Source organism: Charadrius vociferus, unplaced genomic scaffold (genome assembly GCF_000708025.1).
Source record: "Charadrius vociferus isolate BGI_N301 unplaced genomic scaffold, ASM70802v2 scaffold78, whole genome shotgun sequence".
In the NCBI taxonomy this organism is placed as follows: domain Eukaryota; kingdom Metazoa; phylum Chordata; class Aves; order Charadriiformes; family Charadriidae; genus Charadrius; species Charadrius vociferus.
Window position 1 is genome coordinate 2,834,023 of NW_009649927.1, and position 13,697 is coordinate 2,847,719.

Consider the following 13,697-nt stretch of genomic DNA (forward strand, 5'->3'; position numbering starts at 1 on the left):
GGTTGGAACTCGATGATCTTCAAGGTCCTTTCCAACCTAAACCATTCTGTGATTCTATGATTACGTGGCCCTGAACATCTCTACTACTTCAGTCTCCTACTTCCAAAACTCCTGTCTGAAGGACTGCACAAAAGACTCCTGCCAGTAGCATGCCTACTTAATGGCAAAGCTGTCAGTGAGTGATGCAAGGTACTTCCATCTTTTCCCATGTTACCTATAACACACCACTGTCCAACAGAAATAGGTGGAAACGGCAAGTTTGTGATATACTTGTACCAAAATTAAGTAGAGAAATACTACTTGCAATGGCTGCAATATTTTTGTCTTAAATCAAATAGTCACCTATGCTTTATACAGTCCTTTCTAACTCAGCTTATAAATACTTAGGCCTGGACACTGTAAAAAAATTATGCTGCTTTTTTTTTTAAAAAAAAAAAAAAGGAATTTCAATGGCCCTAACCATGACAAAGTTAGGAACACAGGTCTCTGGAAGGTACTAGTCTAATTCACAACAGGGATGTCTGATTTGCAGTTAAAATGACAAAAGTAAAATTTAACGAACACACATCAAATGCCTTAGCTGATTATAAACAGTGTAACTTACCCTGATTTTTCTTTTTCTTCAGCATCTGCATTTACGGTAGGATTTTCCATTTCTTTAATCTTCTCCTCCTCTTTATCTTCCAGCCTGGTTTCATCTTCAGTTTTGACTACATTTAAGTCCTTTTCTTGATCAGGCTGAGTATACACAGAATCTGGCAAATTTTTTTTGTTTCCCTAGGATAATAAAACCTTCAGTTAACTTACAAGGTGAAATAAAAATACAACAGACTTAAGAAGAGGCAGACAAAACACACTGAAGGTATATGAGCAAAAATATCTAGAGTCTAGGGCTTGTTCTAAAATTACAGCACCTCCGCTGTTTTTTCTTCTGAAAATCTCAAGTTAAACATAACAGACTTTGAAGTTGCAGCCAGTGTCCTAGCTAGGTTTGTCATAATGATATAGGCATGCTGCTCTTAGATCTGAACTGCAAAGCAATCCACAAGATGAACACTTCACAGGGTACGTTTTCGCTTAGGATGCAGGGATATCAGTACTAGCCCACCTGGTATTCAGCTCAGAGTTAGTACCAGCAGACAGAGCAGGGCTGGCTGCCACTTACATGCAGAAGCATTACAGTTGTGTTGCACACTGACTTGAGGAGCCACACTGCTTCCAGAGCAAACTGTTAAGCCTGCACAGTGCAGCACTTCAGCTTACTGCCCTGGACCTCCTTTGCTAAAACCACTGAGTCAACTCTGGAATCTGAAAAGCTATAAACATTTGTCTCTCTGGACCACTGAACTACATTAGATCACTGTGTATGTCATAAGGCCCAGGCCTTTGTAGAGCTTCACGGGCTTCACTGGAGCGGAGAAGTAAAAGCAAGATTTGTGAGGGCTTAAAAGCATGGCTAAATGGAAAATAAAAGTATTGGCACTGTAGTTAGCTGTGAGCATGCATTACCCAGATCAGGATAAAGCTGCACGCTAATTAGTCTCCATTTGACCTGGGAGGCCCTCAAACAAGTGGAACGTTGCAACTGCTTAATAGCGAGTCAGACATTTTGACATCATGATACCCTAAAACAGGCACTTAGGGATAAATATGGCTCAAACGTGTTGTTCTGAGCTAGGTTTACATCACGTTTCTGTCTTGTTGTAAATCCATTACGGAGATTTCAATCTTGACATGAATTCATGGTTATCAACACACCACCTGACTTTACACACAGGATATAACATGAACATTAAAATATTTTACCAGAACAGAGGGCTTATCATTTTCTTTACTTTCATTATCATTCTCAGCTAACTTTTTTTCTTCTTGTTGTATTATTGCTACTTCTTCCTGCTTGCGCTCCTCCTTATCCACTTTTATTTCTTTTACATCCTGCTCTGGTTCTTCGCGCATCTTCAATTCCTTTTCTTTTTCACAGTCTTTACAAGGCTTGCTTGTCACTTTCTCTGGCAATGCCATTTGAAATTCAATGTTAGCTGATGTACAATACTCTTCAAAACCATAGAGATATCTAAAAGAAAAAAATTGCTTGCAATAAGCAAGTTTGTTTCGCGAAAGAACGTGCTATGTAACAGAAGCTAAACATTAACAGTATGTTTAAAACATAAAAAACTGTATTATAACTAAATGTTATGGACTTTATGCATATTATGACTACCACAGGACCACGTCAGTTCGTTCTAGTGCTGTTTTAGCACAAACTTCATATCTTTATTACTTACTTTTTGTATGCACATTTAACATTATATCCTGCAGCTGAATTCAACACAGGGATTCCAAGGTCTTGATAAACTTGCTTCCACACTGCTCCACTTTCAATCTGTTAAGAAAACAGTCACGTTTTTCGAATTAACTCACTGACACAAAAAAGACTAAGTCAACAGAGTTTACAACTTCAGAAAATCATTATAAGTAATTTCCTCTGATCTATAAAGTAACTGTTGCACACACAGTGTGCAAACTGCAGTCCAATGTAACTACTTTAAGCAATTTAGCATTTCTGCATTTCAGTAAGCCACAGCAGGCTTTCCTCTCCAGGTGGTGATAAAACAAAGGAAAGAAAATACAGAGATCAGAAGAATCAGTACATAATTTTTATTTTATATTTAAAGTAATTCTTAACTATCAGAGCCAGAATTTTAATTACATTGGAAAGAAAATATTCATTCAAAGCATTAACAATACTCAGCTCTGGCAGTACCGCACCAGATACAGCAGCTACCAATCTTCATTATGTCCTTAATATGCCCTTTGGTGTCAAAGTTTTGTGACAGTGTGATATGCTCATTTCTAACCATCTGTGAAGGTAAAGCAGATGTACTGCAATATCCAAGTACAAGATCCTCTCTTGTATATCAGAAAGGTGTCACTGCACAAACATACCTCCTCAACTGACAGGCTAAATTTATGAGAAGCAGTCCAAAGCATTAACAGAATCTGCTCGGCCATGAATTCCTTATGTTTCAATTACTGCTCCAAGACCAATCCCACTAATGCCAGCCAGCACATTCTTCTATGTACTGCCCAGAATAGACAGAATTAAGGGCCTCACATCGGACCTAAAACTAGGTAACTTGTCTGAGATTTTATTGAGCAGTGACTCTTCTCACTTTCTGAGGTAACAACTTTATGAGACAAACATTTCTTGAAATATCACAAACACACACGTGCTGGCTGATTTTATGCAGCAATAATTAAACACGCTGAGTAGATGTGCGATTTATTTAGAATATAATTAGTTTCTGGTTCCTGTTAAAGCATGTTTTTTAGACCTACAGAGTGTCTTACACAGCTGTAGTATTCAATTTTCTTATGTCTAAAGCTCCTGTGTAAGATTCTTCTTTATCGTAACTTAAAAATAAACAGCATCCTCAGATTTTATGGCTCTGGAATACTCATCATACTAATACTCACATTATCAAATCCTCCAAGCTTGTGTACAAGTCTGAATAATTTGAAGAGATTCAAATTTCTATATCCTAATACAGGCCGCTTGTTAATAGGAGTCCCTGTGAACAAAGATGTTTTGAAGTATTTTTTTTACAATAATGTGAAATCCACATCATATGCATTACTACACTATTAAATACAGTATTGTAAACCCCTCCCTTCTGACCACCTTACGCATCTGGTACTTTCTCTTCATGAAACTAAAAAAACTTAAGAGTCTTAATAACCTATTTTTCCCTGTAGCTCAGTAATGTAATTTAATTCATACATATGCATGCTTCCATATATTACTGAACACGCACAAATGATGCCACTTTTCTTGCTACCTGTATTAGACATGTTTTTACTTTACCTGCTCAAACAATTACATCTAAAAATACCAGCACAGTCCTTTCACTACAAAAGAAATACCTTCCCAGGAACAAATCCCACAATGCTTCAAAGGGCTGAAACTTCCTATGCTACTGTACTAGCAGTAGCTACCACATTGTCATCGCTTGTGAACAGTTCCTCAACTCATCTTCACATGTAATTAAAATGATACTCATTTAACTAGTTATAATACTACTTTAAATACAAAGACCCTCACTCCTGCCTCCACAGACATAGTACTTTTTTTGCAGTGTATAAATACCTGGTAAAGATTTAATGTAGTAAGTGGCATTTGCTTGTAAAAATATTTCAATCTACCTTACCGACAATTCTCATGCATTTAAGTGATCAGGATTCACAGAAGAAAATTAGCACAAAGTAAATGCTTTTTTCCACAATCATAAGAAGTATGAGGGTGGTTAAATTTTATTTTATTTAAGTATTTTAAAGTTATTATGCATTAATATGATTGAGGATATTAGATGTTTGAATATACACACCATAAGTACACAGTAGAAAATGTACTAGGATATATGAGGTACTATCCATTTTTTTCTGAAAGCAAGAATAAGTGAACTGTATTTTAGAGGAAGAGTCAAGTGACAGACTTATCTTCTAAATAGTGGGGAAGTCAGAAGTGATGAATACAGTCTCACTGTTTCCAAAACTGAGCAGCAAAGCACTACTAGTTTACTGACCCAATTCTTTACGGTACTGCTAAGCAGTATCTATCTTCAGCTTCTATGAGCCAAAGATTAAAATGCCTACCTCTGTCTTCCATGAACTTGTATAACTGCTGAAGGAAGTTCTCTCGTTCTTCGGGAAACGGCTCTATTTCCTCCTGTTTAATGTAATGCACACAAGAAAATTATCAACATTTAGAGTTATAGTCCTTCATTAAGAAACATCCAGCAGTGATAATTTAGGTTCAAATGTTCAAGTTTGTTTTACTGTAGTCAGCCACAGGATACTATACAAAGAGACACATGCCATCAGTGCTATGCCACATGGAAGTAACTTCTATGAACTAGAAACAGTTTTTCAAAATTTATAAAACAGTAACTGCAAAAACATACTGAAATTGGATTTTTGATTGATCGCTGAAGTATCATAAGTGATACCATAAATCAAGATGCATTCTCAATGTCGTCCATTTACACAGAAAGTCTTGGAGAGATCATTACTAATGATCCAGAGATCGTATCAGAAATCTCAGGTCTGTTTCTACTGCAGTTAAGTGACTCCTTGATGCCTGGATACGCTATGTCACTTTCAGAGATGAAATGAAAGAGAAAATGGTGCTTCCACTTTCTTAGGAGTTCTAATCCACAGAACGGGCAAACTGCAGCCAATGGCACTGCGTGCATACTGCCATGGGGTACTAGCTGAACACGTGGTGAGCAGCATCAATCCCAGAACTGAAATAACAATGGATATTCTGTAGGCTCAGTTCATTGCACTAATAAACTTTTGTATTAGATTTACTTAGATTAGTAAACAGTGGAGTTTCATAACAAAGCACTATGACTTATTTTTTAACACCTCATAATTTCTTTAGGAAATGTGACTTGTCACAACCAGCAGCAATGAGATATTAACAAAATCAGAACTCTTAGAAATTCTGATGACTAAGCTACTTCAAAACAATAAGCCAAATATAAGTTGATTAATTTTCTGCATACTTAAATACTACCTGCAATGTTTCAAAAAATAACTAATAAAAGTTATTCAGTAAATGTAAAATAAATTATTTTTCTTTAGCGTATTTTCATTCTATGTTTATCTTTTCCATTCTTCAACAGTCTCCTTGTACTAAATATTAAAGCTTCACCTACCCTGAAGCAAGGGGACAAAACGTACTGTCTTTAAAGTTATAGCAAGACAGTTGAGAAATCAATAGAAACAGCATACCATTAATAAACCCAACAGAAGAAAAAAACAACACAACAAAAAAAAACCCCAAAAACCCATAGCATAAGCTGAAGCTACTTAGTAAAGAGATGGATGACTGAAAATAAGGTCAAGGAAGGCTATAACCATTACCAGTGAGTACGTTTTTTTTCTTATTCTATACTTCCTCTTCCCCATTAAATGCACTTGGAGGACATATCAGATCAAACAGGCAAAAAATGAAGAACCAGGATTCTCAATACACTGAAACAGTTGCCATTTAGGTAGCATTATGAACAGAAATGCAATGAAAATATTCCAGTCTTGCAAAGGCAATGCAAGAGGAAAGTCTCTCCGAGGGGCATTACGCAATGAGCATCTATCTGGCATATACCTAGTATACCAGCAGAGCTCAGAGCAGGTGACTTCAATGAGGAAGAAGGCCAGGCTGGGTAGAAAACTGCAACCAGTATATTAGATACACCCTCAGAGGGCGGGGGCATCAGAAATCAGGCATATCTAGCAATTCTTCACCAACAGGTATGAGGTGATGCTGCAACCCTGCATACAGTACAGACAAACACCTGGTTAGGAACATTCACATTTCATAGGCAAAGGTGGTAAAGGAAACACTGGTAGCAAGCAAAGGATTCAGCTTGCAAACGTAAAACTTGATATGACCATAGAGAACAAATTACTTAAGTGGAATTGATAGTTTTGGACTTTGTTTTTGTTTTTGTTTTAGTCTCAGGTAACACGTACTTGGAAAGGACTTCTACCAGCATATGCTGGATCATGGCAAAGGGAACATGAGCACCTACTTGGGTTTCTCACATTCTTCACCAAGAAGAAAACACTTGCCACAAGAAAATGGCCCCACAAAGCATTTCAGGGAGGGCACAGCCATTGAACTAAACCTTCAGGAAAACCAACAAAGCTTTTAAGAAAGAAAGTATGCTTTTTAAATATTAGAGGAACTAAAGTAAAGGTGATAAAGAGGCTGACCAAAACACTGTCGCTCCTTCCTCACCATAGGATCCAATGCCTGAAGATCAGTCTTATGTCTCAAACGTGATAATCCACAGAGGTGCCAGAAAAAAAGTGGATACTCCTTATTAATTTTTCCAATAGAGACCAAACCAAGGCACTAAGAAAGTGTGCTAAGGGGAAAAGCTTCGGACTCTGCATGCATCTGAAAAGCGTTTTCGCTTTCTCAGAATCTCTACAAAACCAGTACATATTATACAATAATAATAATATCTGTTAACAATCTCCAAACATTTAAGGAATCTCTTAAATAATCAAGAAGTCAGACAACAAGGTTTCCTAGATAATGGTTTGAAGGAGGCATATCATACTCTGTCATCTTTGCTTATTCTTAAGTTAGATAATGATAGTACCAGCAGGCCACTCTACAGTCTCTAATGTAACTGTCTACGTAACAAAGGTAAAAGAAAGTGGCTTATATGTATGATAATGAAATCCAGAAAAACAGCAATATGGTTTTTGCAACATATAAAATTCACACCGTATTATAGCCCAGCAGTAGAAGAGAGGGTCTTTGTCAACTCTTTTACCTACCATCAGTTTTATTAAAGGAAAGGAAGGTCATTTTCCAGTCTCTTCCATTTGGGGGGAAAAAACAAAAAAAAGAAAAAAAAAGGCAACACCTCTTCTTAGAAGAGAAGTAGAGAGGATGTGCATGTCAACTCCTATCTAGATAGGATAGAAGCATCTACTTATCTATACAGATACACATATAGGACGAGATTAGGACAAGAGGAAATGGGTTCAAGTTATGCCACGCGAGGTTAGATTGGCTCTTAGGAAAAATTTTTTAACTGAAAGTGTTATTAAACATTGGAATAGGTTGCTCAGGGAGGTGGTGGATTCACCATCCCTGGAGGTGTTTAAAAAAAAAAAACAAAGGGAAGACGTGGTACTTGGGGACATGGTTTAGAAGTGGTTTTGTCTGGTTAGGTTAATAGTTGGACTTGATGATCTTAAAGGTCCCTTCCAACCTCAACAATTCTATGATTCTATATAGAAGCATTATAGGAGTGTGTGAATATATATACATATATATAGGACAGGAGCATCTATATATGAAGCCTGCAGTGACATATGTATTGAATTTTGGTTTGGTTTGCTTTTGTTCTGATTCATGGGTACCAGGACCACATGGATGGCCTGAAGGCCACCAGTGAGAATTTTTCATGTCCTGGAAAGCACTACAACAATCTCCAGATGGATAACAAAGTCCCAAGAGCAGGCCCACAGGTCCTGTTTGAGAAGAGATGCTGCTTGAGAGCAGGAGGTTATAGGCACAACCTAATTGGAAAAAAAAAAAGGAAAAAAAAAAAAAGAGAGAGAGCTACAGAAACTACTCAAAGGTGGGTGGAGAGAAGACACACATGCCATTGACCACTGAGGAGAGAGAAAAAAAAAAAAAAAGGAAAAAAAAAAAGATTTTGCCCCTGTTTTAGAAACCTCATAGTTCAGCAGATGACCGAAACATTAGATACTACAGAAGAAATTGTGACAAGAGGCGTCACAGTAAATCCCAAAATATTGGCCTGAGATGAGATCTTCATGTCCATCACATGGAAAGACTAGCTCATACAACATCACAGGCAACTAAGAGGAGCTAGAGAGAAGCTGTACAAAGGGTACAAGGTCAAATATTTACAAACGCTGTAGCTAAAGACTGTGAGTTTTTCACCTAAAAGTAGCGAGGGAATGATCACTATACAAAGATTTTGTGTCAACCTGCATACGTACAAACCTGTCTACATTCATCATGCCCATGAACCTGCGCTGAAAGTTCAGGAATTCTGCTGAGCCCAAGGAAGTATTCTTTGCTTCTCAAAATACTAAGCAGAGCATAGCCCCTTGCAAAGTGGGCTTTATAACTTTTGATCAGAGCTGGATAGTCTCCTGCAAGCTTAAAGAAGCAGAATGAACTCCTGACCATGAAGAGGTGGTGGAGTTTTTACTTCACACCTTTGCAGTCTGTCTACAAATCTTAAAATAAAGAAATGAATGAATAAAAGATGGAACACTGTCTTCTGGTACGCCAGAGCCACGATCTCCAGGGAGGATGTATTGAGAGAAAGACCATAACAACAAAACAGTTCAGTTTCTCTTTTAGAATTCCACTATTGATGGAAATTTAAGTCTACTGCATTACAGGAAGTTGCATAACAAATTAGAGAACAGCCCTCAAAGCCTAGTAAGAGAAAGAGTGATAATGGGCAGACACAGATTTTGAGTACCACTAGTAGGTACAGAGGAAGTAACAGATTCAAAAGTCCCTGTTCCAGCCTCACACCCAGCTGTGAAATAAAGTTCTTTCCACTAATTTTCTTCTTTCATTTTTTTCTGGACAGGAGGCTGGGAGGAAAGAACGGATAATTAGAAAACCAAGCATGAGGTAAGACTCCAGACTTCCAGGACAAAAGAGAGAAGAAAACTGTAAGAGGAGTGCATAGGCTAATACCTTGATTGAAAGGTCTTTTGCTTCTTCACATCAGGGTAGACAGCAAGACAGCTTGTAGTGAAGCAATTCTTCAGTAGATCAGGATAAGAGAGAGCTACAACAACTCAGATTTCTTGGCAATTATCTAAAGGTTTCAAAATCTCTCACTTTTCACCACTCCAAAACCAACAAACTGCATTGTCTACAGCTAGAAGCAGGGAAAGAACAGCACAAACTACTTGCAATATCTGCTTTACAAGAGGACCTACAGCTGTAGGCCTAGCATAGCAATTTGGAGGCAGGAAAGAGTAAGGTACAAGGGGAAGGAGGACAGGTTGACAGAGACACAAGGGGGGAGGATACAACATGGCAGCCTAGTTTGGTTTGGTTTTTAAATATGTCAAGAACACACGTCAGTAACAGCTTAGAGCTGCCTCTTCAGATGAAGCTCCTGTGTAAAAGGTAGCAGACTTCCCTGTAGCTTGGAATGTGTGCTAAATCACGGGTACGTACTGGGGTAACAGCTCAATAGCCAGGAGAAAAGTTTATCACCATTTATGTGAGGAGCTATTTACAGTAGCATGATTTTAGCATGCACAGAACTCATTCCACGGCCACAAAGGGGAAAATAAATCAACACAGTCATAATATACAATAAAACAGATGCAAGACAAACTGCAGAGGGAAACCACACCCTTCTGCACACTACAACAAACTGCATTATTATAGCAGGGCAAACAACTACTTATTTGGAGGGAGAGTGAACTACACCAGTATCTGCCCTTCTTCAACCTGCTCAGTCCCTCGTAGGTACTGCAACCCCTTTTGCCGCTGCATTAAGATCAGCATGGGAAAGATTCTAAATCAGGATCTTTCTTTGAGTTTTAATTTTTATTTTTCATTAGTCCCTAATGACTCAGTCTTTTGATTACATGTTTTTTGCTTAGTGACTCAAAGATATTTGTAAGATTTTCAAGTTGATATTTTTCCATTAACTGATGTTTGTTGAATAAAGATTTTGAAAGCTGAGAGGCAATAATGTTGCCTATGTTAACAACATTAAATGTTCCCAAATGTTAAAAAGATCTACTTAAATATTACACTCTTGCTAATTTTTATCAGCTGTGTATCTATGCCCTTTACTAACTTCACTTGCCTCTTCCTCACTGCTGTTATCCTCTTTTTCTTTTTCATCCTCTTCCTCTTCTTCAGCTTCACTGCTGGAGCTGTCTTCTTTCAATTCTGTTTTCCAGTTACTAGGAACAGTTCTGTTTTTACGGAATTCAAGGGCTTGGTCAAAAGCTGTAAAAGGACAAGCATTTGTTAGCATGGCAGGAAGTATCAGTTTGTCCAAATGTTTAAATCAAAAAGAAGGCAAGACTGCTAATTAACAACTCCACCCCCAGATTCAAAGAACCTCAGCAACAACCCCATGTTGTCCATCCTTATTCGTCTGGCCTAGTGTTCTCTGCACATCAAACTATTCAAAGCTATTATTAGGTTTATTACCATGTTAGTGTCTATAGACACAAATAAGGATCTTCTGTATTAGAGCATATATGACAATTTAATTGAGAGCACCCCTATTTCAACAGGTTTACACCGTGGTTTACATACAACAAACAGGGAAGAGAAGGAGGAAGAAATAAGCACAAGCTAATTCTAAGACTTTGATGGTACAAACTTAAACTTTCAAATGAATCCACAATTCCCATTTCTTGCGAGTGCATAAAGGCCACTTCCTTATAACTATTTGGGGTACTATGGTGAGACTACCTCTATGAAGGTCTAAAAGGCAGAATACGAAATAATCTATAAAGCCAGTGTATGCTGCATGATTATATCCTTTGTTTGGCATGTCTACATTTAAAACAAGTGTGGTAGAGCGGGAGCTTTTTGGCCAGTTTTTTTTTTTTTGTTGGGGTTGTGTGGTGGTTTTTTTTTCTAGATTTTCAGAGGTGTTCTCCTTCAATATACTATGCTATAGGAAAAGATCCTGTATTTTAGCATTTTTAATACATGAACCAATCTACCACAAATTTTGTCCAATTTACATAACAAAGGAAGTACATACACATGTGTTTTCTCATAGAAAGTTATTTTTACCTTGTTTTAACAAAGCGTCAGGCTTTGGTGAAGTTTCACTAATCTCCCGAACATCTTTTCTTGGCACAGAAACACTAGATAATTTAGAAAGTGTTGAAAAAAAAAAGAGAAAAAAAGTGTATTTTAAAATATTTTAAAGCCAAATTAACAGTAGAATACAGAGCTGTCACTAAGACTGTAACACACTTACTAAACATACAGAAGAAGTACATCTTGATGATTCTATAGTGTTAGCCTGGTACGGTAATAGTCAGTTAGGGGATTATAAACAAAACTTCTACATAAATTTGGTTGGATCATCCATATGCTTTCCCTGCATAATAAAGAAAGAATTCTTCTTCCACTAACAGGTAGTTTCTGGAATCTCCCAAACACATATTACTGAACAAAAACCTCATGTTAATTTAGCGAGTAACTATTCACTCACGAACAACAAAACCCTGCCTTGCTTAAAACATAAAGGAGTATTAGTATAAATTGTCAGTATGAAATGAAAGACTTCCAAACTGAAAGAACAAATCACTTTTTAATTTCTACTGTGGCTATATCCAAGGAAGCAAATCTGAACTGCAGCTTTGGAGGGTGTGGGGTATGTGCTTGTGTGTGCACATGCTTATGTGTGTTTCTCCAGTGATGTGCATTGATGCCTGAATAACTATCAAATAGTAAAGCAACAGCCTAGACATAGTAAGTTATTAAACTACAAAGAAACCCTTAAGTATTTCAATATCCTTTCTGCAAAAGCATTCTCTTAAATTGAACCAAGCATGATAAACAGCTGCAACTTTTTAAATAAAAACTAAACCCTAGAAAAAAAGAATTCTATTGTCATCCATCAACCCCCCTCCCTGAACAACAGGAGTTTAAGTTCCTTATTCTACTGCAAATACCATACAGCTTGGTTTTCTAGGTTTCTCTATTTTCTTTCCTACTTTGAGTAGTACTACAGCTCTTTTCAAAGAATATAATAATATGCAGTCTTAGTCTAGACTGAGACTGGGTCCAGTCTTGTTCAACATATTCATCAATGACCTGGATGAAGGGATAGAGTGTACCGTCAGCAAGTTTGGTGATGACACAAAACTGGGAGGAGTGGCTGACACGCCGGAAGGCTGTGCTGCCATACAGCGTGACCTGGACAGGCTGGAGAGTTGGGCAGAGAGAAACCTGGTGAAATTCAACAAGGGCAAGTGTAGGGTACTGCACCTGGGGAGGAATAACCCCATGCATCAGTACAGGTTGGGGGCTGACCTGCTGGAGAGCAGCTTTGTGGAAAGGGATCTGGGAGTCCTGGTGGACAACAGGATGACCAGGAGCCAGCAATGTGCCCTGGCGGCTAAGAAGGCCAATGGCATCCTGGGGTGCATCAAGAAGAGTGTGGCCAGCAGGTCGAGGGAGGTCATCCTCCCCCTCTGTTCTGCCCTGGTGAGGCCGCATGTGGAGTACTGTGTCCAGTTCTGGGCTCCCCAGTTCAAGAAAGACAGGGATCTGCTGGAGAGGGTCCAGCAAAGGGCTACGAAGATGATTAGGGGATTAGACCATCTCTCTTATGAAGAAAGACTGAGGGACTTGAGTCTTGTTAGTCTAGAGAAAAGAAGATTGAGGTGGGATCTTACTAACACTTACAAATACTTCAAGGGAGGGCACCAAGGGGGGACGGGAACAGTCTTTTTTCAGTGGTGCCCAGTGACAGGAGAAGAGGTAACGGGCACAAACTTGAACATAGGAAGTTCCATCTTAACATGAGGAGGAACTTCTTTCCTTTGAGGGTAGTGGAGCACTGGAAGAGGCTGCCCAGAGAGGTTGTGGAGTCTCCCACTCTGGAGACATTCAAAACCTGCCTGGACGCCGTCCTGTGCAACCTGCTGTAGATGACCCTGCTCTGGCGGGGGGGGTTGGACTAGATGATGTCCAGAGGTCCCTTCCAACCCTGACCATTCTGTCATTCTGTGAAACATATGCTTTACTACCTCAAAAAAAGAATTTCTGTGTGTGTGTGTGTGGTGTACATACATGCATGCGCATACCCCCACCCACCCCTTCTGTAGCTGGATAAGATTATGGCCACATCTCTGAAAAGCAGTGCTCTATTCCAACCAGAGCAGTAAAGAGATTCAGGCCATTCTAGAAGTCACAAAACACTGCTTTGTTTGCCACCACTATAACAATGAAATTAAAACTAAACCAGATAGATTTATGCATCCCATTATTAATAATGACAAAGTTCAAGACTAATTTCATCACAATGTAGGCTGTTAACAGTTTTCTAAACATTAGAAAATCTTGGCAGAAAGTTACTGAGCTTACTGATGTTATTAATACTTTACCCAGCACATCT

The 13,697-nt window shown here is 38.4% G+C and overlaps 1 protein-coding gene across 1 annotated transcript in view; it reads right to left on the bottom strand.

The window, feature by feature from the left end:
• ARID4B (AT rich interactive domain 4B (RBP1-like)) overlaps positions 1 to 13,697 on the bottom strand; it is a 94,794-nt gene that overhangs the window by 30,630 nt on the left and 50,467 nt on the right. The window contains exons 9-15 of the mRNA XM_009891151.1: positions 11,360 to 11,433; positions 10,410 to 10,555; positions 4,654 to 4,726; positions 3,478 to 3,572; positions 2,286 to 2,383; positions 1,807 to 2,074; positions 605 to 777 (exon numbers count right to left, since the gene is read on the bottom strand). Of these exons, the coding sequence (XP_009889453.1) occupies positions 605 to 777; positions 1,807 to 2,074; positions 2,286 to 2,383; positions 3,478 to 3,572; positions 4,654 to 4,726; positions 10,410 to 10,555; positions 11,360 to 11,433 (927 nt within the window). The remainder of the gene's footprint in view (positions 1 to 604; positions 778 to 1,806; positions 2,075 to 2,285; positions 2,384 to 3,477; positions 3,573 to 4,653; positions 4,727 to 10,409; positions 10,556 to 11,359; positions 11,434 to 13,697) is intronic.